The sequence below is a fragment of the Pongo abelii genome, chromosome 10 (assembly GCF_028885655.2).
Source record: "Pongo abelii isolate AG06213 chromosome 10, NHGRI_mPonAbe1-v2.0_pri, whole genome shotgun sequence".
NCBI classification, from domain to species: domain Eukaryota; kingdom Metazoa; phylum Chordata; class Mammalia; order Primates; family Hominidae; genus Pongo; species Pongo abelii.
The window spans coordinates 64,312,915-64,340,397 of NC_071995.2; the positions used below are offsets into that span (position 1 = coordinate 64,312,915).

At 40.8% G+C, this 27,483-nt stretch overlaps 2 protein-coding genes and 1 non-coding gene across 28 annotated transcripts in view; 2 read left to right on the forward strand and 1 right to left on the reverse strand.

Annotated features, from left to right (window-relative positions):
• HELB (DNA helicase B) overlaps nucleotides 1–25,553 on the forward strand; it is a 51,047-nt gene extending 25,494 nt beyond the window's left edge. For all 4 annotated transcript variants that reach the window (XM_009247998.4, XM_054527389.2, XM_054527390.2 and 1 more), the window contains exons 12-13: nucleotides 2,938–3,429; nucleotides 9,779–25,553. In XM_009247998.4, the coding sequence (XP_009246273.3) occupies nucleotides 2,938–3,429; nucleotides 9,779–9,880 (594 nt within the window). In that variant the 3' untranslated portion in view covers nucleotides 9,881–25,553. The remainder of the gene's footprint in view (nucleotides 1–2,937; nucleotides 3,430–9,778) is intronic.
• Nucleotides 17,478–17,581, forward strand: LOC112136005 (small nucleolar RNA U13). The gene has a single exon (XR_002917217.2). It is a non-coding gene; the product is annotated as a small nucleolar RNA U13 (small nucleolar RNA).
• GRIP1 (glutamate receptor interacting protein 1) overlaps nucleotides 24,463–27,483 on the reverse strand; it is an 852,850-nt gene continuing 849,829 nt past the window's right edge. For 14 of the 23 annotated variants that reach the window (XM_054527383.2, XM_054527382.2, XM_063712186.1 and 11 more), the window contains one exon: nucleotides 24,463–27,155. In XM_054527383.2, the coding sequence (XP_054383358.1) occupies nucleotides 26,910–27,155 (246 nt within the window). In that variant the 3' untranslated portion in view covers nucleotides 24,463–26,909. The remainder of the gene's footprint in view (nucleotides 27,156–27,483) is intronic. The other 9 variants (XM_054527385.2, XM_063712188.1, XM_054527388.2 and 6 more) reach the window with 1 other exon arrangement.

Sequence of the window (27,483 nt, forward strand, 5' to 3'; positions counted from 1 at the left end):
TGAATTTTAATTTAAAAAATGGATTCTAGGCTGGGCACAGTGGCTCACACCTGTAATCCCAGTACTTTGGGAGGCTGAGGTGGGTGGGTCACTTGAGCCCAGGAGTTCAAGACCAGCCTGGGCAACATAGTGAAACCCCATCTCTACAAAAAATACAAAACATTAGCCAGACATGGTGGTATGCACCCATGGTCCCAGCTACTTGGGGGTCTGAGGTGGGAGGATCTCCAGAGCCTGGGAGCTGGAGGCTGCAGTGAGCTGAGATTGTGCCACTGCACTCCAGCCTGGGTGACAGAGTGAGACCCGGCCTCAAAAACAAAAACAAATAAACAAAACAAAAGTTACTAGATGCAGTCATTAGAAAACTTCTGTATGTTGGAAACTATGTTTGGAATAACTTGGGTATGTGAATCTTCTTTTTCACCTACAAATTATGAACTCTAGAAATAGATTAAGTATTTCTGATGAAAATTTAGTATCCAAATTGAACTTTTCTGGGTATATAAAATATAGAATTTCAAAGATGTAGTCTTTTATTAATAATTTAATATTGATTATATGTTAAAATGATGATATTTTGGATATGTTAGCTTAAGTAAAATACAGGTATATTATTAACATTAATTCTATCCATTTCTTTTTTAATGAGACTACTAGAAAATTTTAAGCTACATATATGACTTGTTTTATATTTGTATTGGACAGTGCTGTTCTAGACTATTTTAAGGACTTTGGCCTTTACCTGAGTGAAATGGGGAGCTGTTGAAGGTTTTGTGGCTCTTCATACAAGTGGTTAAGTTGTAGAACCAATTTATGGAATAGACATATACATAATTAAAAGTAAATATAGGAAACTTACCTCCTTAAGAAGTTTGACAGTTCTGATTTTCAAGGGAGATTTAAAGCAATAGGGAAATTATTTATAGCAGGTTATCAAGGTGAAGTTAGGTGTCTATGTCTTACTTTCTGAGGTAGACTTAACTACCATCTTGGGGTGCAGAATTCCAGGGACAGCAGACCTTTGGCTCCTGTAGCATGACATTTTAATTTTTAATCATCATTCACTCAGTGAGGCACTGGAGAAAGAACAGTGAGTAGGATAAAGGTGAAGCTCTGCCTTCATGGAGCTTAGGGTCAGTACAGCCTGTGATAGAGGAAGTACAGGGTGCTGGAGAGTAATAGATGGAGCGGCTACTCCAGACATGGGCCAAATTGAGGCCATGGACTGAGGAATGCTGACAGGACCTGGAAGTCCCTTGTGCTGGGTGGAGCATGGTTCATGGAAAAGAAAGGGAAAAAAGTAGGGAGAGGAGTAGGGCCAAGCTGGCTCTTGAAGGGCTTTACAAACACATTAAGGGGTTAGGACTTTATTTGGAGTCCCTGCGAGCCGTTAGAGGTTTTAAGCAGCATCTAATATGATTGGATTTGCATTTTACAAATATCACTGTGGCTGCCATGAGGATGATGGATTGGGCAAGAGAAGGTACAGGGAGACTGATAATGAGAGCATTAAGTATTAATAATAGTATATCTACTATTATTACTATATTTTTCTCAGTGTTGCTTGATAATTAAGAACTAGGTTAGCTGAGTTTAGGTAGACATTTTCATATTTGAGAATGTACAATATAAAGTCCAAGGTAAAGAGTGGTGCCATATATCTGTGGAAATGTATGTAATCAAATACCATTTATGTCAATTTCTGAGACCCAGCAACATCGGAAAGATGTATTTATCAAACTTTTACAATCTGAGGAGCTGCTTCAAACTCTCTGTCTATGGAGATAGAAGAGCTTGCTGAGCAAGAGTTTATTTGCACTGGATGTGTATTTTTTACTTGCCCCATCTTGTCAGTTGTCTACCCACAATTTTTCCTTTGGCAGGAGCAATGTCAGAGCAATGGGGGAGATAATGGTACAAACCACTTCTTTGTCTGTGTTGGCACTGGCTCAGAATATAGGACTAAGAATAGCCCTCAAACTTGAAATTGTTTTCTTACAGTTACACGGTGACATTGAGTATTTTTCTTGCCTATCCAATTTTTTGTTAAAAGACAAAGGTTCATTGTTTTCTTTTTTGTTTATCTTGATAAAAGAAATAAATTGCCCAACAATGGAAAAATACAGACAAGTAGGAGAAAAAAAAATCATCCATAGGCCCTCCATTTGGAGACATTAATAAAAAATTTGGTAGAATTTCTCTCCTTTTTTGTGATTTGTTTTGTTTCATTGTACATAGCTATGTTCTTTTTTTATATACTTGTTTTGGATCAGAGTAATTACATTGCTATACACTTGTGACCATTCTCTATGTGTGTGTGTATCTATCTATCTATCTGTCTATATATATATATATAGATGTATATATGGTTTTTAAAATGTTGCTTTAAAGTATCTTTGATGTTCACAAAATAGTATGTCAACTGTGTATATATTATATATATAAGTATATAATATATATTCACCTATTAGTTGCTACTTAAAATTTCTATATTTTATCATTACATGTAATATTTTATATACATATATTTATATATAATATATCTATATATTTACCTATTACTGGCTACTTAAAGTTTTCATATTTTGCCATTATATGTAATAATGGGTTAACACATTTACACATGAAGCCTGTACCATCATTTCAGTCTTTTATTAGGAAAGGTTTAATACTGCATGCAGTCTTTAAAATTTGCTGCTGGGTTTCTACAAGCCAGTTGTGGACCTGTGAAACCTGAACTTAGCAGCATGTTTAGCAGTGTGTTTAGAGTTCTTGGAGGATGAATAAAAATGGAACCCATAAAATGGACACATAATAATAGTCTGGCCAGGTAGAAGTGCTTGAGAGCACTTTGAACACTTGTCTCCTTTCCTTGTCTGTAAACTGTCTGAACCTATTTTATAGCATTTAGTCTTCACACCATATTTTTCCTCCCAGGGGTCCGAGGAGCAAACAGTTGTCTATGTGGTGGGGAAGGCGGGCCGCCAGCACTGGCAGCATGTCTACACCGCCGTGACCAGGGGCCGCTGCCGAGTGTATGTGATTGCAGAGGAGTCTCAGCTCCGGAATGCCATTATGAAAAACAGTTTTCCTAGAAAAACTCGTTTGAAACATTTCTTGCAAAGTAAGCTCTTCTCCAGCGGTGCACCTCCAGCAGATTTTCAGTCCCCACAGAAGAGCTCTGGAGACAGTGGAGGACCCAGCACACCGTCAGCATCTCCACTCCCTGTAGTCACAGACCACACCATGATAAATGATGTCACCTGGAGCGAGGCCTGTTTGCCTGATGAGAGGACACTCACCTTTCCTGAAAGATGGCAATTATCTTCACCTGATGGAGTAGATGCAGATGATGATTTACCAAAATCGCGAGCATCCAAAAGAACCTGTGGTGTGAATGATGATGAAAGTCCAAGCAAAATTCTTATGGTAGGAGTGATGTTTGCATGTTCCCAAGTTTTATTTAAATATCGCTAACTTCAGTGTGCTTATAAATGACTGTGTGCTTTTATTAGTGTTGCATTGTGCTGTTGGACTTAAAAACAATTGTTTTTCTAATTTCTGTCAAATTTCCCTTACCTCACTGTCTGATCTCCCCTTCATTTCCTCACTCCTTTTCTCCTTCCCAGCCTCTAACTGAAGACAACTCCCCAAAGCTCAGTTCTTTTTTCCTTTGAGAACTGACTCATTCTCACAGTTTCAGCCATCTCCTTGGCACCAGTGATTTGGCTAACAAAGTTTTGACTATAGTAACATTTCAGGCACCAGGAATTAGAGATAATTAAGTGACAGTTCTCACTCTCACACTGATTGTCATGGTGGAGACAGTCGGCTATCAGTAATGTGGTGATTTGCTGAGTGCTCTGGCACTGAAGAGGAGTTAATGAGCCAGCTGCCTAATCTGCATCTTTGTTCCCAGAAATTGATTTTCTGGAACCACAGCCCAGAATCTTACTCTCTCTTCCAATTTCTCTGTTTCAATCACCATCTTCCTAGTTACATGGCTTAAAATCTTAGAATCACCGTGGACTCGCCTTCCTTTCACTCTCTACCATCTTCTTGGATGATTGGTGACCTGGCTGCCCTCTCCTTTCTTGTTCCCATTCTCATAATGTAGCATTCCCCCTTTTCCATGGTTTTGCTTTCCAAGGTTTCAGTTACCCATGGTCAACCGTGGTCCAAAAATATTAAATGGAAAATTCCAGAAATAAACAATTCATCAATTTTAAATTGCATGCCATTCTAGGCAGTGTGATGAAATCTCACACCATCTCATTCCATGAATCCTCCCTTTGTCCAGTGTGTCCACACTGTGGATACTCCCCGCCCGTTAGTCACTTGCCACCATCTTAGTTATTGGAGTAAGTCTCAGTATTGCAGTGCTTGTGTCAAGTGATCCTTATTTTACTGAATTGCTTTATTTTTTATGTTATTGTTGCTAATTTTTTACTGTTCCTATTTATACATTAACCTTTTTTATAGGTATGTATGTACAGGAAAAACCAATATATTTGGGTCTGGTAGTATTCAAGGGTTCAGGTGTCCATTAAGATTCACTTCTTTGTTCAAAAGCTTCAGTGTCTCCCAGGTGCCTACAACATAAATTCTAGACTATTTAGCTTGGCATTTGAGACCTTTCTTGGTTTGATTCCAGTTTTCTCAACATCATTTCATTTCCCATTATGCTTTTTCTGCTTTTGTCAAGCTAGTGTCTTCAACTCACTAAAATGAATTAAACTTTTTCATCCTCCTTTTGACTCTTGCTGTGTCCCTCATCTTGAATGCCTTTTTCTGTCTCCTCTCATTCAGCATTTGAAAAAAACATTTAGCAAAAAATTGAAAAAATAAAAATAAAAACCTGCCAGTCACTGATCTAAATGTTAAGGGAGGAAAGCACACCAGTGCCGGCTTCGTGGACATTACATTCCAGCATAGGCAATAAATACAAGAGAAAATCAAATTTCAGATTAAGAGTCTATGAAGATGAAAAACAAGGCAAGGACATAGGGAATGGCAGGGGGTGTGGTGCGTAGGAGGTGCTATTTTGACCAGGTCATGCCTCCTTAAAAAGGTGACATGTGAGCTGAGCACTGAATGTTACCAAGGAGCCAGCATGGGGGCCTCTGCAGATGTAGATAATGCAAAGCCTGGAAAGGGAATGATTTTATTCAAAGAGGAAGGCAGGTTGGCCTAGTGCAGTGGCTCATGCCTGTAATCCCAGCACTTTGGGAGGCCGAGGCAGGTGGATCACCTGAAATCAGGAGTTTGAGACCAGCCTGGCCAACATGGTGAAACCTCTTCTCTACTAAAAATACAAAAAATTAGCCAGGCATGGTGGCAGGCACCTGTAATCCCAGCTACTTGAGAGGCTGAGGGAGGAGATTCGCTTGAACCCGGGAGGTAGAGGTTGCAGTGAGCCGAGATTGCACCACTGCACTCCAGCCTGGGCAACAAGAGCAAAACTCCATCTCAAAAAGAAAACAAAACAAAACAGAAAACAAAGAGGAAGGTGGGCTAAGGTGGCTAGTGAGCGAGGAAGAGGGTGCAGGTGCTGGTGTTGGAGAGATGGGCAGGGCCACGGGAATGAGTTGGGATTTTATTCTGCTTGCAGTGGGAATTCGTTGGAGGGCTGGAAGCAGTGGTGTGATATCATCTGATGCCTGCTTAAACTTAGTCCCAGCATGGTGGCTCATACCTGTAATCCCAGCACTTTGGGAGGCGGAGGTGAGAGAATCGCCTGAGTCCAGGAGTTTGAGACAAGCCTGGGTAATATGGTGAACGCCCATCTCTGCTAAAAATACAAAAATTAACTGGGCATGGTGGCATACACCTATAGTCCCAGCTACTCAGGAGGCTGAGGCAGGAGGATCACTTGAGACTGAGAGGTCGAGGCTGCAGTGAGCTGTGATTGCATCACGGTACTCCAGCCTGGGTGACAGAGCAAGAGCCTGTCTCAAAAACAAAACCACAATCCCTGCTGGGTGTGGTGGCTCACACTTGCAATTCCAACACCTTCAGGCGCCAGGTGGGAGGATCACTTGAGCCCAGGAGTTTGAGACCAACCTGGGCAACATAGTGAGATTCCATCTTTACAAAAATAGTAAAAAATTAGCTGAACGTGGTACTGCATATCTGTAGTCCCAGCTACCCAGGCAGCTAAGGTAGGAGGATTGCTTCATCTCAGGAGTTCCAGGCTGTGGTGAGCTGTGATTGATTGTGACATCCCATTCCAGCCTGGGTGACAGACCAAGACCCTGTCTCAAAAAAAAAAAGCAAGGCTAGGCACGGTGGCTCACACCTGTAATCCTAGCTCTTTGGGAGGCCAAGGTGGGCGGATCACTTGAGCCCAGAAGTTCAAGACCAGCCTGGGCAATGTGGCGAAACCCCATCTCTACCAAAAATGCAAACAAAAATTAGCTGGGGGTGGTGCTGGGTGCCTGTTGTCTTAGCTGCTTAGGAGACTGAGGTGGGCGGATCACCTGACCCCAGGAGGTTGAGGCTGCAGTGAGCTGTGATGGTGCCACTGCATTCCAGCCTGGGCGACAGAATGAGACCCTATCTCAAAAATAAATAAATAAATACATACATACATACATACAAAATAAACAATCCCTCTGGCTTCCGTGAAGAGGGAACTGTGGAAAGTGAAGGGGAAGTGAGGAGACCAGTAGGAGGTCATCGTGGGGAGAGCCTAATGAAAGAGCGGGGCTGGTAATCTGTGGTTGGAGTGTGGATGCATTTTGGAGATGGAGTCTGTATGACTTTCTGATTAGATGTGATAAGGTAAAAGAGAAAGTAATCCAGGATGATTCCTGGATTTCTGGCTAAAGCAATTTGGGGAATAGAAGTGCCATTTTCTGAGATGGGAGAGATGTGAGGAGAACTCATTTGGGGAAATAAGGCGTTCTCTTGTGGCGTGCTGTTGTTTAAGGTGCTAATTGGAAATGTACCTGGACTTGTTGAGTAAGTCAGTGGTTGGTAGAGGAGTTTAGAGCCTCAGCAGGGAGTAGGGTAGGAAAGGTCCACTTGGGAATCATTGGCATGTAGTGATATGGAAAGGACTAGGTGAGTTAATTTCAGGAGAGACTGCAGATAGAGGAGGGGGCCTGATGACAGAATTCTGGGGTATTCCCAGCTTTTAGAGATCTGGCAGAGGAGGAGGAACTAAAAAGGAGTGTGAGTGAGATAGAAGAAAAACCAGGGCTGTGGGGAGGGAACAAAAGACTGGACTGAGGGGGCTGGTGAGAGAATGGGAGCCGAAAGGGTGGAGGAAGCAGTGGAGGCAGGTTTTGAAGAGGGCTGCTGAAAAAAGAAGCAAAGATGGTTGTATCTGAATAGAGGACTTGTGGTCAAGGAAAACTTTATTGGTTTGTTTACTTTGGATGGATACATTAAGGCATCTTAGTGTGTTGCTAGAATGGTCCAATGGAGAACCAGAAATTCATGATTCAGGGAGAGAGGATAATTGCAGAATTGGAGTCCTGACGTGGGTAAGATGGGAAAAATCAAGAGAATAATAGAGGGGTTGCCCTGAGACAGGATTAGGGACAGAGAACCCTTTTTCCATGACAACCAGAAGGAATGGGTGTAGTACGTTGGGTATATATAGCAAAGGGAAGATAAAGTAGTTCCAAGCTGATCACCTCACGCCATCCTCTCTCTCTTATTATAATCCAGCTCAGTTTCTGTGTTGTTCCCGCAGGCTTCTTTTTCTCTGAACTCCTGTAGGAGGGCACACACCCCTTCTGTACTGCACTTGCAGTAACCTTGTTTGACTCTGTAAATAAAGCTTCTTGAGGACAGTGTATCATTTTTGATCTGCTAGAACATTTGGTACAATTGCTGTTCACATGGTAATACCTCAAAAATACTTAGTGATCAAAATATGAGTCATGAATATATGGCGATGAAACTTTTTTTTTAAAAATCAGACATTCAGAATATCGTTCTTTCAGGTTGTACTGAAAGTCATACTTTTATTCTTGTAGTGCCCCTTTTAGTTTGACAATTCCTTTTGGAATTGCTTTCGAGGCAGTAAAAGATCCTTTTGAATGTTTGTAAGGGAAGCAAACTTCTATTGAGACCTATTCTGAGTTTAGGAAATAACCCAAAGGCATTTGCTTTCTGGTTTTATGAGTTAGAGGATCCAATTTGGGTAATGGATTTTGTGTTAAAAAAAAAAAAGGTGGGATTATAAGTAATTTCCTAATGTGGTTCTAATTGAAGCGTTAAGAATTGCTTTAAGTGCTGGCATCAGACTTGTTCAGTTGAGTCTTTAAGCTTCCAAGGCTGTAATAAAGGTAAGAAGGGGCCACAGGGAGAACCCAGGGGAGAAAGTGCTGGTGTAACCTGCCAGAACCAGGCTGAGTTGTAAACGGGGAATACTTATATCCTCTGTCCCCATATTGATATGGCACAGGGAAAAGGTTCTCTAAGAGTCGGTCTGACACAGGGCACAGCGTGTGGAGTCCTGGCACATTAGGAGACTACTGGTGTAGAACAGCATGGCTACAGCGCAGGGCACAGTGAGAGGATGGGCCGCAGACGCAGGAACTGGCAGGGAGGTTGGACACAGGGTCTTCTGAAGAGGTCGTACATTCTTCTGATTGCAATTGAGAACAGTAGAAGCATTTTAAGTGCTCTGTGAATTGAAATTTATGAAGGTGACATTGACTGAGGTTTAGTGGATGATGATGGTTAGAGAGAGAGTAGGGAATAAGTTCTCAGCCAAAAGATTATTTCAGTAACCTGCATAAAATGAGGAGGTTCTAACATTAGGTAGTAGCAATGGGGATGGAGAAGACATGCTAAGGATAGAGCTGATGGGACTTAATAATCAATTGGATTCAGGTGGGGTTGGGCCTGAGGATAACTCCAAGACTGCTGGCTAAGGCATACAGGTGGATCCAGCACCATTAACCAGATTGGGAAAAGAGGCTGAGGGTCAGGTTTTGTGGGAAAAGTGATTAAAATGGACATAGTTGAGGGTGGAGGGGGAAGTTTCTTCTTTTTCCCCTCTTGGACAGTAGAATCCCTGCTGATTCTAAGTTCCATTCTGTACCCCAGGTCAACTCTTTGATAGAATTTCCATCTCAGGAAAACATCTTTTTCTGAAATTAAACTTGTCATCTCTTACAGAGGTCCTGGAATAAGGCTTTTGACATGAGCAGAAAAGAGAGGCAATTCCAAAGGAACACCCTTTTCCTAAAATTGAATTGTGCTTACTCTTTTCATTTCTTTATGGTGGTGAAACTTCATCATGACGATACTGGCTTACTTCGGAATCATCAATAGCACAAAGAATATGACTGCGACATTGCAGTGTTTTATCTTACACATCCAGAACTGACTTCATGGGCAGGCAACATGGGCAGTCCTCCAGGACTCAGGCCCACACTTAAAAAAAAAAAAAAGTTCTGTAATCACCATCTTGAAATTCTTAATTTTGAACAAGGGGCCATCATTTTAATTTTGTACTGGGCTGCCAAATTATGTAGTGGGCCCTGTCTACACCTTTAGAAGTTAGACACATGTACTAATTCAGTACATAGTTACTTCTAAATGCCAGACCCAGAGCTGGGTGCTGGAGATACCACAGTGAGCAAAGCAGATGTGATCCTACAAGGAGCTGATAGCCAATTGCTTTGGTTGCTCAAGCCTTTCAAGGGTTGGGGAAGGTACATGATTTCTTTTTCTGAAGCAGAGGGAATACAAGTACATAGGGTAGACTGACTACATTTTTAAAAAATTAACTTTGTTATTTTAATTGTTCTAACAGGTGGGAGAATCTCCACAAGTGTCTTCCAGACTTCAGAATTTGAGACTGAATAATTTAATTCCCAGGCAACTTTTCAAGCCCACAGATAATCAAGAAAGTTAGTTTTATTTCAAATTGTTCAGAGTAACTATTTTTTTCTATTGGAGACAAAACGAACATCGTAACGTCAAAGTACCAAGATAAAAAAAGTTGCCTATAACTGGAGTTTTAAGGTATTTGTGTTAGCAAATGTTTTAAATCCATTTAATCGAAGAAAATATTAATGATTTCAACGCATGTCATCATGAGAACTGGTAGCAATGGACATAAGTGAAGAGATTAGATATTTTATATACATATATATTTTTATACAATTATGTACATTAAGCCAGGCACAGTGGCTCATGCGTGTAATCCCAGCACTTTGGGAGGCTGAGGCAGGTGGATCACCAGAGGCCAGGAGTTTGAGACCAGCCTGACCAACATGATGAAACCCCATCTCTACTAAAAATGCAAAAATTATCTGGGTGTGGTAGCACGTGCCTGTAATCTCAGCTACTCAGGAGGCTGAGGCAGGAGAATCGATTGAACCTGGGAGGTGGAGGTTGCAGTGAGCTGAGATCGCACCACTGCACTCCATCCTGGGTGGCAGAGCAAGACTCCGTCTCCAAAAAAAAAATTATGTACATTAAAACATGTTGTATTTTTAGGATAATGCCTTCGTAACTTTGATGATCGTTGTGTGTTATCTTTGCCAATGGGTTGAAGCAGTGGCAAAGAAAAGCTGTAATTACATCTGTTGATATTATTGACACGCCTCCTAGGATGTTGGAATGTGGTCATTTTACAAGACTGCTGCTCACTCCATCACTGCTGCCTGGGGCCCAGCCTACCTGGGACTTTTCCTTGGAAATGCTTTCTGAGTTGGGAGCACATTGTTTTGAATATGTTCCACTTAGGAAGTTTTTTTCTCCCTCAGAATGATTTGATTTTTAAATTTTTATTTATGTTAAATGGTAAAAGAAAAAGTCAAGAGGAAAAATGTATCTGTTAACCCATTTATGCCTAGTGGTCCATCATTGGGACACTAAACATGTGAGAGTTATTTATATCCCACTGCTCAAAGTCATCACCAACGTCTGATTGCAAAAATTCAGAAAGTTGCAACCTCAGGCATAAATGGTTAATAGCTTTATTGAGATATAATTCACATTCATTTCACCCATTTTAAGTATACAATTCAGTGGCTTTTAGTATATTCATCAAATTGGACAACTACCATTATAATCAATTTTAGAACTTGTTTTTTTTTTAGTGATAGAGACAAGGTCTCACTATGTTTCCCAGGTTGGTCTCGAACTCCTGAGCTCAAGTGATCCTCCCACATTGGCCTCCCAAAGTGTTAGGATTACAAGTGTGAGCCAGCATGCCCAACTTGGAACATTTTCATACCCCACAAAGAAACCTCACACTCTGGCCAGGCATGGTGGCTCATGCCTGTAATCCCAGCACTTTGGGAGGCCGAGGTGAGCAGATCACCTGAGGTCGGGAGTTCGAGACCAGCCTGACCAACATGAAGAAACCCCGTCTCTACTAAAAATACAAAATTAGCCGGGAATGGTGGTGCATGCCTGTAATCCCAGCTACTTGGGAGGCTGAGGCATGAGAATCACTTGAACCCAGGAGGGAGGTTGAGGTTGCGGTGAGCCGAGTCACGCCATTGCACTCCAGCCTGGACAATAAGAGCAAAACTCCGTCTCAAAAAAAAGAGAAACCTCACACTCCTTAGCAGTAATCCCCTGACTTCCCCCAACCCTAGGTAACCTGATTTACCTAGTCCCAATAGACTTGCCTATTGAGGACATGTGGTTCTTTGTTCCTGACTTATTTGACTAGCATAATGTTTTCAGACTCCATCCATGTTGTACCAGTAATGTGTCAGTGCTTCGTCTCTTTTATTGCCAAATAATATCCCAGTATATGGATAAAGGACATTGAATTTGTCCATTCATCAGTTGATGGACATTTATTTGGGTTATTTCCTACTTTTTGGCTATTATGAAATGCTGCTATGAACATCTGTGTGTAAGTTTTTATGTGGACATATGCTTTCACTTCTTTTGGGTGTATAACTAGGAGTAGAATTGATGGGTCATATGGTAACTCTATGTTTAACATTTTGAGGCACTGCCAGACTTTTTCCAAACCAGCCGCACCAGTTTATATTCTCACCAGCAGTGTATGAGAGTTCCAGTTTCTCCCTATTCTCTCCAACGTTTATTATCATCTGACTTCTTGATTATAGCCATCCTAGTGGGTATGAAGTAGTATTTCATTGTGGTTTTGATTTGCATTTTTCTTATGGCTAGTGATGTTGAACAGCTTTCATGTGACTATTGGCCATTTGTATGTCCCCTAGAGAAATGTATATTCAGATCTTTTGCACACTTTTAAATTGGATAGTTTTTCTTTCTATCACTGAAATCTGTATTAGTGAGGGTTCTCCAGAGGGATGGAACCAATAGGATATATGTGGATATAAAAGGGACTTTATTAGTGTATAAGTTAGGGTACCCTAGAGGGACACAACTAATAGGATATATATATGTGTGTGTATGGGCGGGGGAGTTTATTAAGTATTAACTTACATGATCACAAGTTCCCACAATAGGTTGTCTGCAAGCCTGAGGAGTGAGAAGAGCCAGTTGGAGTCTCAGAACTGAAGAACTTGGAGTCTGATGTTTAAGGGCAGGAAGCATCCAGCACAGGAGAAAGATGTAGGCTGGAGGCTAGGCCAGTCTCGCCTTTTCACGTTTTTCTGCCTGCTTTATATTTGCTGGCAGCTGGTTAGATTGTGCTCACCAGATTAAGGGTGGGTCTGCCCTCCCCAGCCCACTGACTCAAATGTTAATCTCCTTTGGTAACACCCTCAAAGACACACCCAGGATCAACACTTTGCATCCTTCAATCCAATCAAGTTGACACTCAGTATTAACCATCAGAGTAAGAGAGAATTGGCTCACACGATTATAAAGCAAAGTCCCACGATAGGCCATCTGCAAGCTGGGGAAGGAGAGAAGCTGATAGTATGGCTCAGTCCAAGTCTGAAAGCCTCAAAACCAGGGACGCTGACAGTGCAGCCCTCAGTCTGAGGCCAAAGGCCCAGGAGCCTCTGGGAAGCAATTGGTGCAAGTCCCTGAGTCCAAAGGTGGAAAAACCCGGAGTCTGCTGTCCAAGGGCAGAAGGAGAGGAAGTCAAGCATTCTGCACAGCACAGGAAGAAAGAGAGGGAGCAGACTCAGCAAGCACACTGCTTATCTCCGTTCATCCACCTGCTGTGTTCCAGCCTCACTGGCAGCCAACTCGATGGTGCCCACCCACACTGAGGGTGGGTCTTCCTGTCCCACTCCACTAACTCCAATGTCAGTCTCCACCAGCAACACCCTCACAGACACACAGGGGAACAATGCTTAATCAGCCATCCAGGTGTCTCTCAATCTAGTTGACACCTAATATTAACCATCACAAAATGTAAGAATTCTTTATATTTTCAACATTTAAGTCCATTATCAGAAACATAATTTGCAAAATTTTCCTCCAATTCTGTGAATTTTATTTTAATTAACTTGATGGTATCTGATATGGTTTGGCTGTCTGTCCCCACCCAAATCTCATCTCACATTGTAATCCCCATGTGTCCAGGAAGGGTCCTGGTGGGAGGTGATTGGATCATGGGGGTGGTTTCCCCCATGCTGTTCTGGTGATGGTGAGTGAGTTCTCATGATAGCTGATGGTTTTAAAGTATGGCACTCCCGCCCCAACCCCCTTCTGCCACCTTGTAAAGAAGGTGCTTGCTTCTCCTTTACCTTTTGCCATGATTGTGGTTTTCTGAGGCATCCCCAGCCATGTGGAACTGTGAGTCAATTAAACCTCTTTTCTTTATAAATTACTCAGTCTCAGGTGTGAAAATGGACTAATAAGTGTCCTTTGAGGCCCAAGTTTTAAATTCTGATGATGACCACTGTATCTATTTTTGTTGTTGCTGCTGCTTGTGCTTTTGGTGTTATATCCAAGAAACTATTGCCTATCAAAAGTCATGATGATTTACTACAATTTTTTCTTCTAATAATTTACAAGTTTTGGCTCTTACACTTAGATCTTTGATTCACTTTTAGTTAATTTTTGTATATGGTGTGAGGTAGGGATCCCACTTATTCTTTTGCATGTGACAATTCAATTGTTCAGCTCCATTTATTGAAGAGATTATTCTTTCCCCATTGAATTGTCTTGGTACCCTTGTCAAAAATTAGTTGACTGTAAATGTGAGGGTGTATTTATGGATTTTAAATTCTATTCAATTGATTCATGCATCTTCTTTTTTTTGTTTGTTTTGAGACAGAGTCTTGCCCTGTTGCCCAGGCTGGAGTGTGGTGGCTCGATCTCAGCTCACTGCAAGTTCTGTCTCCCAGGTTCACGCCATTCTCTTGCCTCAGCCTCCCAAGTAGCTGGGACTACAGGCACCCACCACCATGCCTGGCTAATTTTTTTTGTATTTTTAGTAGAAATGGGATTTCACCATGTTAGCCAGAATGGTCTCGATCTCCTGACCTCATGATCTGCCCACCTTGGCCTCCCAAAGTGCTGGGATTACAGGTGTGAGCCACTGTGCCCAGCCCGATTCATGCATCTTTTTTCTTTTTCTTTTCTTTTTTTTTTTTTTTTTGAGATGGAGTCTCACTCTGTCACCCAGGCTGGAGTGCAATGGTGCCATCTCAGCTCACTGCAACCTCCACCTCCTTGTTTCAAGCAATTCTCATGCCTCAGCCTCCCAAGTAGCAGGCATTACAGGTGCCTGCCACCACGCCTGGCTAATTTTTTGTATTTTTAGTACAGATGGGGTTTCACCATGTTGGCCAGGCTGGTCTCAAACTCCTGACCTCAGATGATCCGCTTACCTTGGCCTCCCAAAGTGCTGGGATTATAGGCGTGAGCTACTGCGCCCAGCCCATGTGTCTATTCTAATGCCAGCACCATATTGTCTTTATTACTGTAGCTTTGTAGAAAGTTTTGAAATTAAGAAGTGTGAGTCCTTCAACTTTATTCTTCTTTTTCAAGTTTGTTTTGGCTATTAGGGGTCCCTACATTTCCATGTGAATTTTAGGATCTACTTGTCAGTTTTTGCAAAGAAGCAAACTGGAATTTTGTTGAGGAGTGTGTTAAACCTACAGATTTGGGAACTATTGCCATTTTAACAGTATTAAATCTTGTGACTCATGAACACAGATGTCTTTCCATTTGCTTAGGAAAGACAGGCTGGAGTGCAGTGGTGCAATCACAGCTCACTGCAGCCTCTACCTCTCAGGCTCAAGCAGTCCAACCTCCTCAACCATCCCACCTCAACCACTCTTGTAGCTGGGACTACAGGCCTGCACCACCTCATCTGGCTAATTTTTGTATTTTTTGCAGAGATAGGGGTTCACCATGCTGCCCAGGCTGGTCTCGAACTCCTGGACTCAGGCAATCTGCCCACCTTGACCTCCCAAAGTGCTGGGATTACAGGTGTGAGCCATCATGCTTGGTTCTTTAATTCTTTGTAGTTTTCAGAGTATAAGTTTTGTATTTCTTTTATTAAATTTACAATGCTTTTTGTTAAATTTATTTCAAAATATTTAATTTTTTATCCTGTTGTAAATGGAATTATTTTCTTAATTTATTTTGGTTCATTACTGCTACTATATAGAAATGAAGTTGATTTTTATATATTGATCTTGTATCTTCCAACCTTGCTGAACTTGTTTATTAGTTACAGTAGGTTTTTAGTGAATTCCTTAGGATTTTCTGTATAAGAGATCATATCATCTGCAAATAGAGATGCTTTTAGTGCTTCCTTTTTAATCTGTAGGCTTTTAATTTCATTTTCTTGCTAATTGCCCTGGTTAGAGCCCCTGGTATATTGTTGAATAGAAGTGGCAAGAGTGAATATCCTTGTCTTGTTCATCATATTAGGGAGAAAGCATTAAGTCTTCCACCATTAACAGTGTTTGCTGTGGATCTTTAAGTCCTTTACTGAGATGAAGAAATTCTCTTTTGTTCCTAGGTTGTTGTATATGAAGGGACATTGAATTTCGTCAAATCCTTTCTCTATGTATTGAGATCATTGTGTAGTTTTGTCCTTTATTGATGCAGTGTGGTAATTTTTGGATGTTAAATCAATCTCACATCCGTGGAGTAAATCTCACTTGGTCATAGTATACAATCCTTTGTATGTGCTGCTGGATTTGGCTTGCTGGTTTTTTGTTGGGGACTTTTGCATCTAAATTCATGAAAGATATTGGTCTGTAGTTTCTTTTTCTTGCGATGCCTTTGTTTGGTTTTGGTATCAGAGTAATAGTGACCACATAGAATGAGTTGTGAAGTGTCCCCTTGTCTTCTATTTTGGAAGAGTTTGTGAGAATTGGTATTAACTCTTCTTTAAATTAATCTGGCCCTGGGCTTTTCTTTGTGGGAAGTTTTTGTTTTGTTTTGTTTTTGTTTTTTAAGATGGAGTTTCACTCTTGTTGTCCAGGCTGGAGTGCAATGGCACGATCTCGGCTCACTGCAAACTCCACCTCCCAGGTTCAAGCAATTCTCCTGCCTCAGCCTCCCAAGTAGCTGGGATTACATGCATGTGCTACCATGCCCAGCTAATTTTGTATTTTTAATAGAGACAGGGTTTCTCCATGTTGGTCAGGCTGGTCTCGAACTCCCAAACTCAGGTGATCCACCTGCCTCGGCCTCCCAAAGTGCTGGGATTACAAGCATGAGCCACTGCACCCGGCATGGGAAGTTTTAAAGCTACTGATTAAATTTATTTACTTGTTATAGGTGTATTTAGCTTTTCTATTTCTTCTTGAGTCAGTTTTGACAGTTTTTCTCTAGAAATTTGCTCATTTAATCTATGTTTTTTAATTTTCTGACATACAGTTGATCATAGTATTCTTTTATGGTTTTTTAAATTTCTGTAAGGCTGGTAGTAAAGCCTCTGTTTCATTCCTGATTTTAGTAATTTGAGTCTCTTTTTTTCTTGGTTTAGCTAAAAGTTTATGAATTTTAATCTTTTTAAAGGACCAACTTTTGGTTTCATTGATTTTCTTTACTGTCTTCCTATTCTCTATTTCATTAATTTTAACTCTTGTCCTATTACTTTTAGGAGGGCCTCTTAAGGAGGGGTTGTATGCTGGCTTAAATTGAGGGTTGGTCAAAGTTCAAAAGCCTGGGGGAAGGAAGCTTAATATTTTCTCTAGATCAGTGAGTACAAGCAATTCAGCTAATCATTTATGAAGCAAAGAATAGTAATTTTCAGGGCAGTCTGTGTCTGATTTTGTTATAAGTAAATGGGGGAAGGGAGATGAACATCTGTGAGTCTTATCTAAGTCACCTGGGGAAGGATGGTTCTTTATAATAAGCCATTTCCTGGAACACGCAGGCGATGGGCAGGGGGGTTACTACAACCTTATAGAAATAAAATTTCTTTAACTCTGCCTATATTTCAGGGTATAGTACTCAGGTAAAGCTTCACACTGTCAAGAAGAACTTGAAAATACCTTTTTTCCATAAAAACACAATGAAACTAATACTATGTAACGGAATATTCCAAAGCACTAGTTCTTATATTATAAATGTACTATTGGCCAAAATACAAATAACTGACCCAATTCAAAATTCTCTAAGATTTCATTAAGATCCTTTTGTAGTTCATAAGCCTGATGCATGGGTGTTCATGCGCATGTGTGAGATGTGCCTCCCTCAAACCTTGTTATGGTGCCAGCCCATTACCGGTCTATCATGAAAAAAAAAATATTTCAGTAAGAGGATACTTCTAGTATCCTTTTTAAAATTTAAATTGGAAGCAAATAGTATTTCATCCCAGCATGTTAAAATTGCAAGGGTCATCTACCCCAGCTTACCATTTGCTAAACACCCATCAGTCACCAGTGGAACACACATTTCCAATGCTAAAGGTCTTGACTGCTTGGTGAAAACCACTTTGCAACACTGGTGTTGGAAATTACTTCCTTATATTAAGCTGAAATCTACCTCATTGGAACCTCTGCTCATAAGTCCTGAGTCTCATGTAGTTCAGACCTTGTCTCTTCTGCCCCATCTGGCTACTTATCTCCAGTTTCTTCTGCCAGTCTTCTGGTGGCATAGCCCCACGCCCTTTCATTTCATAGTTTGTCACAGCCCTTTTTAAGAGGACTGGGGTGCTCAGAACTTATTGGCTGACCCTAGCTCTTCCTTTGGCCTGGTCACTATATTTGAAAAGTGCTACCTGAAATCATAAGAGCCTTTTTGTTTTTTTTTGTTTTTTTTTATGTTTAAATGTTTTATTATAAAAGTTTAAACATATGCAAAAATAGAGACTAATTTAATGAACTTTATTAACCCATCATCTGGTTTTTTTTTTTTATTCTTTTTTTTTTTTAAATTATTATTATTATACTTTAGGTTTTATGGTACATGTGCGCAATGTGCAGGTAAGTTACATATGTATACATGTGCCATGCTGGTGCGCTGCACCCACCAACTCGTCATCTAGCATTAGGTATATCTCCCAGTGCTATCCCTCCCCCCTCCCCCCACCCCTCAACAGTCCCCGAAGTGTGATGTTCCCCTTCCTGTGTCCATGTGTTCTCATTGTTCAATTCCCACCTGTGAGTGAGAATATGCGGTGTTTGGTTTTTTGTTCTTGCGATAGTTTACTGAGAATGATGATTTCCAATTTCATCCATGTCCCTACAAAGGACATGAACTCATCATTTTTTATGGCTGCATAGTATTCCATGGTGTATATGTGCCACATTTTCTTAATCCAGTCTATCATTGTTGGACATTTGGGTTGGTTCCAAGTCTTTGCTATTGTGAATAATGCCGCAATAAACATACGTGTGCATGTGTCTTTATAGCAGCATGATTTATAGTCCTTTGGATATATACCCAGTAATGGGATGGCTGGGTCGAATGGAATTTCTAGTTCTAGATCCCTGAGGAATCACCGCACTGACTTCCACAAGGGTTGAACTAGTTTACAGTCCTACCAACAGTGTAAAAGTGTTCCTATTTCTCCACATCCTCTCCAGCACCTGTTGTTTCCTGACTTTTTAATGATTGCCATTCTAACTGGTGTGAGATGGTATCTCATTGTGGTTTTGATTTGCATTTCTCTGATGGCCAGTGATGGTGAGCATTTTTTCATGTGTTTTTTGGCTGCATAAATGTCTTCTTTTGAGAAGTGTCTGTTCATGTCCTTCACCCACTTTTTGATGGGGTTGTTTGTTTTTTTCTTGTAAATTTGTTGGAGTTCATTGTAGATTCTGGATATTAGCCCTTTGTCAGATGAGTAGGTTGCGAAAATTTTCTCCCATTTTGTAGGTTGCCTGTTCACTCTGATGGTAGTTTCTTTTGCTGTGCAGAAGCTCTTGAGTTTAATTAGATCCCATTTGTCAATTTTGGCTTTTGTTGCCATTGCTTTTGGTGTTTTAGACATGAAGTCCTTGCCCATGCCTATGTCCTGAATGGTGTTGCCTAGGTTTTCTTCTAGGGTTTTTATGGTTTAAGTCTAACGTTTAAGTCTTTAATCCATCTTGAATTGATTTTTGTATAAGGTGTAAGGAAGGGATCCAGTTTCAGCTTTCTCCATATGGCTAGCCAGTTTTCCCAGCACCATTTATTAAATAGGGAATCCTTTCCCCATTTCTTGTTTTTCTCAGGTTTGTCAAAGATCAGATAGTTGTAGATATGTGGCATTATTTCTGATGGCTCTGTTCTGTTCCATTGATCTATATCTCTGTTTTGGTACCAGTACCATGCTGTTTTGGTTACTGTAGCCTTGTAGTATAGTTTGAAGTCAGGTAGTGTGATGCCTCCAGCTTTGTTCTTTTGGCTTAGGATTGACTTGGCGATGCAGGCTCTTTTTTGGTTCCATATGAACTTTAAAGTAGTTTTTTCCAATTCTGTGAAGAAAGTCATTGGTAGCTTGATGGGGATGGCATTGAATCTGTAAATTACCTTGGGAAGGATGGCCATTTTCACGATATTGATTCTTCCTACCCATGAGCATGGAATGTTCTTCCATTTGTTTGTATCCTCTTTTATTTCCTTGAGCAGTGGTTTGTAGTTCTCCTTGAAGAGGTCCTTCACATCCCTTGTAAGTTGGATTCCTAGGTATTTTATTCTCTTTGAAGCAATTGTGAATGGGAGTTCACTCATGATTTGGCTCTCTGTTTGTCTGTTATTGATGTATAAGAATGCTTGTGATTTTTGTACATTGATTTTGTATCCTGAGACTTTGCTGAAGTTGCTTATCAGCTTAAGGAGATTTTGGGCTGAGACAATGGGGTTTTCTAGATATACAATCATGTCGTCTGCAAACAGGGACAATTTGAGTTCCTCTTTTCCTAATTGAATACCCTTTATTTCCTTCTCCTGCCTAATTGCCCTGGCCAGAACTTCCAACACTATGTTGAATAGAAGTGGTGAGAGAGGGCATCCCTGTCTTGTGCCAGTTTTCAAAGGGAATGCTTCCAGTTTTTGCCCATTCAGTATGATATTGGCTGTGGGTTTGTCATAGATAGCTCTTATTATTTTGAGATACGTCCCATCAATACCTAATTTATTGAGAGTTTTTAGCATGAAGGGTTGTTGAATTTTGTCAAAGGCCTTTTCTGCATCTATTGAGATAATCATGTGGTTTTTGTCTTTGGTTCTGTTTATATGCTGGATTACATTTATTGATTTGCGTATATTGAACCAGCCTTGCATCCCAGGGATGAAGCCCACTTGATCATGGTGGATAAGCTTTTTGATGTGCTGCTGGATTCTGTTTGCCAGTATTTTATTGAGGATTTTTGCATCAATGTTCATCAAGGATATTGGTCTAAAATTCTCTTTTTTGGTTGTGTCTCTGCCCGGCTTTGGTATCAGGATGATGCTGGCCTCATAAAATGAGTTAGGGAGGATTCCCTCTTTTTCTGTTGATTGGAATAGTTTCAGAAGGAATGGTACCAGTTCCTCCTTGTACCTCTGGTAGAATTCGGCTGTGAATCCATCTGGTCCTGGACTTTTTTTGGTTGGTAAGCTATTGATTATTGCCACAATTTCAGCTCCTGTTATTGGTCTATTCAGAGATTCAACTTCTTCCTGGTTTAGTCTTGGGAGGGTGTATGTGTTGAGGAATTTATCCATTTCTTCTAGATTTTCTAGTTTATTTGCGTAGAGGTGTTTTTAGTATTCTCTGATGATAGTTTGTATTTCTGTGGGATCGGTGGTGATATCCCCTTTATCATTTTTTATTGCATCTATTTGATTCTTCTCTCTTTTTTTCTTTATTAATCTTGCTAGCGGTCTATCAATTTTGTTGATCCTTTCAAAAAACCAGCTCCTGGATTCATTAATTTTTTGAAGGGTTTTTTGTGTCTCTATTTCCTTCAGTTCTGCTCTGATTTTAGTTATTTCTTGCCTTCTGCTAGCTTTTGAATGTGTTTGCTCTTGCTTTTCTAGTTCTTTTAATTGTGATGTTAGGGTGTCAATTTTGGATCTTTCCTGCTTTCTCTTATGGGCATTTAGTGCTGTAAATTTCCTTCTACACACTGCTTTGAATGTGTCCCAGAGATTCTGGTATGTTGTGTCTTGGTTCTCGTTGGTTTCAAAGAACATCTTTATTTCTGCCTTCATTTCGTTATGTACCCAGTAGTCATTCAGGAGCAGGTTGTTCAGTTTCCATGTAGTTGAGCGGTTTTGAGTGAGATTCTTAATCCTGAGTTCTAGCTTGATTGCACTGTGATCTGAGAGATAGTTTGTTATAATTTCTGTTCTTTTACATTTATTGAGGAGAGCTTTACTTCCAAGTATGTGGTCAATTTTGGAATAGGTGTGGTGTGGTGCTGAAAAAAATGTATATTCTGTTGATTTGGGGTGGAGAGTTCTGTAGATGTCTATTAGGTCTGCTTGGTGCAGAGCTGAGTTCAATTCCTGGGTATCCTTGTTGACTTTGTGTCTCGTTGATCTGTCTAATGTTGACAGTGGGGTGTTAAAGTCTCCCATTATTAATGTGTGGGAGTCTAAGTCTCTTCGTAGGTCACTCAGGACTTGCTTTATGAATCTGGGTGCTCCTGTATTGGGTGCATATATATTTAGGATAGTTAGCTCTTCTTGTTGAATTAATCCCTTTACCATTATGTAATGGCCTTCTTTGTCTCTTTTGATCTTTGTTGGTTTAAAGTCTGTTTTATCAGAGACTAGGATTGCAACCCCTGCCTTTTTTTGTTTTCCACTTGCTTGGTAGATCTTCCTCCATCCTTTTATTTTGAGCCTATGTGTGTCTCTGCACGTGAGATGGGTTTCCTGAATACAGCACACTGATGGGTCTTGACTCTTTATCCAATTTGCCAGTCTGTGTCTTTTAATTGGAGCATTTAGTCCATTTACATTTAAAGTTAATATTGTTATGTGTGAATTTGATCCTGTCATTATGATGTTAGCTGGTTATTTTGCTTGTTAGTTGATGCAGTCTCTTCCTAGTCTCGATGGTCTTTACATTTTGGCATGATTTTGCAGTGGCTGGTACCGGTTGTGCCTTTCTATGTTTAGCACTTCCTTCAGGAGGTTTTTTTGGGGCAGGCCTGGTGGTGACAAAATCTCTCAGCATTTGCTTGTCTGTAAAGGATTTTATTTCTCCTTCACTTACGAAGTTTAGTTTGGCTGGATATGAAATTCTGGGTTGAAAATTCTTTTCTTTAAGAATGTTGAATATTGACCCCCACTCTCTTCTGGCTTGTAGGGTTTCTGCCGAGAGATCTGCTGTTAGTCTGATGGGCTTCCCTTTGATGGTAACCCGACCTTTCTCTTTGGCTGCCCTTAACATTTTTTCCTTCATTTCAACTTTGGTGAATCTGACAATTATGTGTCTTGGAGTTGCTCTTCTCGAGGAGTATCTTTGTGGCGTTCTCTGTATTTCCTGAATCTGAATGTTGGCCTGCCTTGCTAGATTGGGGAAGTTCTCCTGGATAATATCCTGCAGAGTGTTTTCCAACTTGTTTCCATTCTCCCCGTCACTTTCAGGTACACCAATCAGACGTAGATTTGGTCTTTTCACATAGTCCCACATTTCTTGGAGGCTTTGCTCGTTTCTTTTTATTCTTTTTTCTCTAAACTTCCCTTCTCGCTTCATTTCATTCATTTCATCTTCCAGGGCTGATACCCTTTCTTCCATTTGATCGCATCGGCTCCTGAGGCTTCTGCATTCTTCACGTAGTTCTCGAGCCTTGGTTTTCAGCTCCATCAGCTCCTTTAAGCACTTCTCTGTATTGGTTATTCTAGTTATACATTCTTCTAAATTTTTTTCAAAGTTTTCAACTTCTTTGCCTTTGGTTTGAATATCCTCCTGTAGCTCGGAGTAATTTGATCATCTGAAGCCTTCTTCTCTCAGCTCGTCAAAGTCATTCTCCATCCAGCTTTGTTCCGTTGCTGGTGAGGAACTGCATTCCTTTGGAGGAGGAGAGGTGCTCTGCTTTTTAGAGTTTCCAGTTTTTCTGCTCTGTTTTTTCCCCATCTTTGTGGTTTTATCTACTTTTGGTCTTTGATGATGGTGATGTACAGATGGGTTTTTGGTGTGGATGTCCTTTCTGTTAGTTTTCCTTCTAACAGACAGGATCCTCAGCTGCAGGTCTGTTGGAGTACCTGGCCGGCCGTGTGAGGTGTCAGTCTGCCCCTGCTGGGGGGTGCCTCCCAGTTAGGCTGCTCGGGGGTCAGGGGTCAGGGACCCACTTGAGGATGCAGTCTGCCCGTTCTCAGATCTCCAGCTGCGTGCTGGGAGAACCACTGCTCTCCTCAAAGCTGTCAGACAGGGACATTTAAGTCTGCAGAGGTTACTGCTGTCTTTTTGTTTGTCTGTGCCCTGCCCCCAGAGGTGGAGCCTACAGAGGCAGGCAGGCCTCCTTGAGCTGTGGTGGGCTCCACCCAGTTGGAGCTTCCAGGCTGCTTTGTTTACCTAAGTGAGCCTGGGCAATGGTGGGCGCCCCTCCCCCAGCCTCGCTGCTGACTTGCTGTTTGATCTCAGACTGCTGTGCTAGCAATCAGCGAGACTCCATGGGCGTAGGACCCTCTGAGCCAGGTGCGGGCTATAATCTCCTGGGGCACCGTTTCCTAAGCCCGTCGGAAAAGCACAGTATTTGGGTGGGAGTGGCCCGAATTTCCAGGTGCTGCCTGTCACCCCTAGAAAGGGAACTCCCTGACCCCTTGTGCTTCCCAAGTGAGGCAATGCCTTGCCCCTGCTTCGGCTGGCTCACGGTGCACTCACCCACTGACCTGCGCCCACTGTCTGGCACTCCCTAGCGAGAAGAACACGGTACCTCAGATGGAAATGCAGAAATCACCCGTCTTCTGCGTCACTCACTGGGAGCTGTAGACTGGAGCTGTTCCTATTCGGCCATCTTGGCTCCTCCCCATCCTTTTGTTTTGTTTTTAACAGCCATTTTCTATTGTTGATTCATTTTAGTTTTGGTTACAACTGAAATCTGTCTTTCACATGAAATACAGCTTCTCATTTGCCTTTCTTCACAAAGTCTGTTCTAACTACACATTTCACTAGCTTCAGCCTCACACTTGATGCTGAAGTGAGGAGAGTGCAATAAAAATTTGAACAGTTGCTTGGATTTTTGCAATAATAGATTGTCAGTTGGGGTCATATGACTCTCATGTGCTAGAAAATACTCTGCTTTTCAGAATGTAACCCTGGGCACACTGAATGCAACTGTATAAAAATGAACGTGAATTTTTAAAGGTAGCATAATTAAAGTTTGTACATTTTAACAGTTTATGTAAATCTATCTCAGAGAATACATGTAATTTTCTCTGAGGTGGATGTTGTGATACTTGATCAATATCTGTCACCTACAGTAAATGTACCATTGGTCTTGGAGGTATTTCTGTGTGTGTTTTTAGCCCATTCTCATATATTTCACTCCTCGTCTTCCGAATGATCCTGTGGTACAGACATGACCTTCAGTTTCAGGTAGAGAAGCTGACTCGTGGTGAGTAAATGTCATACTACGAATAAGTACTGGAGCCTGAAATCAAACCTGGACTCAATTTCAATACCCAGGTTCCTACTCTTCGGTGGTGCTTCTCAGGTTGATTGATAGGAAAACCTCTCACCTTTAGAAAATTATACAAAAATAAACATTGTGGCTGGATGCGGTGGCTCACGCCTGTAATCCCAGCACTTTGGGAGGCCAAGGCGGGTGGATCACTTGAGGTCAGGAGTTTGAGACCAGCCTGGCCAACATGGTGAAACCTCATGTCTACTAAAAATACAAAAACTAGCCAGGTGTGGTGGCGGGCGCCTGTAATCCCAGCTACTTGGGAAGCTGAGGTAGGAGAATCACTTGAGCCCGGGAGGCAGGGGTTGCAGTGAGCTGAGATTGTGCCACTGCACTCCAGCCTGGGCAACAGAGTGAAACTCCATCGTCTCAAAACAAACAAAACAAAACAAAAAAAATTGTGTAGGACTCAGGCTAGAACATTGAAATATATTCAAAACACCAATAATGCATATCCTCCTTATTTGGCTTTTTAAAATCACTGTTTATTCCATTTGGTAGAGGGTTTTATTTTTTTCCATACAAATATTTGAACAATTTTGAATTCCCCAAAACCATACATAGACGATAAATACCATGCTATTAAAGTATTAAATTTGTACAAAAATACTTTACAGTTTAATACTTGTTTGTTACAAATAAAAATACATATTTATGTGACTCATGATCTTTTTTTCTTTTTTCTTAACATGATTCTGCTTTATACTTTCTTGCCCTGGCGGTTCTGAAATGTGATTGAAATAATATTTTTTTTGCACAAAAAGAAAGGTGATTTTTATTTCCTTAAACAAAGGACACAGTGTTCGAATGCTTTGCCTAAGTGGTAGTTTGAATTATTGACCAAAATGAAAATGTTTGGAAAATAATCATTTCAATATGGAGAGTCTACCATCAATATACAGATCTATTTTTTTATATTCACCAAATAACAGTTATTAGTGTAGCTATTCAAAATATCTGAACAAATGAAAACAGTTGCTGACAAACATTGAAAGCAACTGTCACAATTTATTGCTTTGAGGGATGGTAATAATTGGCAATGCATTTGTGAAAAATGTATTTACAATTTCGGTAAGTGGCATGGCTCAGAACAAAAGATAGTCCAGTCTCATTTTTAAGTACATGTGCTGTACACCCTCAATATTACCAGTTTTCAAAACATGTCAAGCGGTATGAGTTTGGTTTGCCTATCATTAAGATGAACCTCATTTTAATAGACTCTTCATTCTCTCAAGTTCTTAGTCTTGAATTTTAAAAATAATATAACAATTCTCGTGTTTACTACACACTCTAATTCATTATCAGAGATTTTCAGCTATTAAAAATGTGTCCTTAAAAAAAAAACAGGTCACAAGACATATCCTGTTTGATAATTTGTTGCATAGGGAATAGCATACATCTTAGTTAAAATCATTCCTATACGTGGGCAAAACATTTACCACCACCTATTATGGTCTCCTACGTGCATCATTGCTGAAACATTTTAAGATAACTTACTTAATTAATTTTATACCTGTACCCCTCCCATTGTGGTAGTCCCAGCAGTTTACCAAACACTAGTTCCCCTAGTAGAGCCAGCCTATGAGAAGAAAAGCCTTGTTGGTCAAGTTCTTACATTAATGACTTCATAGTAAGAAACTGATTTCAAAGTGAATTAAGGAAGTCATCATAGAGAATATTTTCAAACAGATGTTTCTCTTTTTAAAAAGTGATAGTAAGATGAACTTGTAAAAAATTTCCTCTGATGTTAATTGTAGAGTTGGGGGGACGGCCTATTTTTCTCTACCGTTGGGACTGGCAGGGCATTGCCCACCATATACCATAGTGGTCACCAAAAAAGAAACCTCTTGAACTTGAAAAGGGAAGTGAACATGAGCCATGAGAGACAGTTACAAGACCCCTGTGCTTGCAGTTAATGCCACGTGATTATCTGTGCTTCAAATGTCACAGAAATCTTAAAGGGATTGTTAGCACCATGTAGATATTGTCTTTTGTCCTGCTTTATAAAAAGCGTTGCTATAATGTATTAGTGGGTTCTCGTGTCTCCAAATTACCACCGTGGCTAGGCTGCTGGAAAAAAGCACTGTTCTGTTCACTCCAATCTCCTGGTAGACTCTGTTGTTCTATAGACTTCTGTGAAGCCAGTGGGTTTCTACTAATAACCAGGTCCAGCTTATTCCCGGATTCTGCTATGAGGGGCACAACAAGGCAGCAGTCAAAGTCTCTGGTTCGGACATGATTCACCTGAAAGGTCAAGACCGGCTATTTTGAATTATTGTTGTAACCATAATTCCCAAAACCCAGAGTAACATTTCAGGTGCAACCAGTTGTTTGAAGTCATGAAGGAGCTAAAATGAGCACCATGAGGTCTATCCTTGTGACTATGCTATGACATGGCTACTGGCTCAATTGCCATTGTCTACTAGTAAATTGTAAGACTCTCGAGGGCAAGGAAGACATACACATCCTACCTATCCTCATGCCAAGGAGGTGGCCCCACCCACAGTGGGGGTGCTCCAAGTGCTGAATATTATCCCTAATTTACAGATGAGAAAAGCAAGGCACAAAGAGGTTAAGAGCTTTGCCTTAG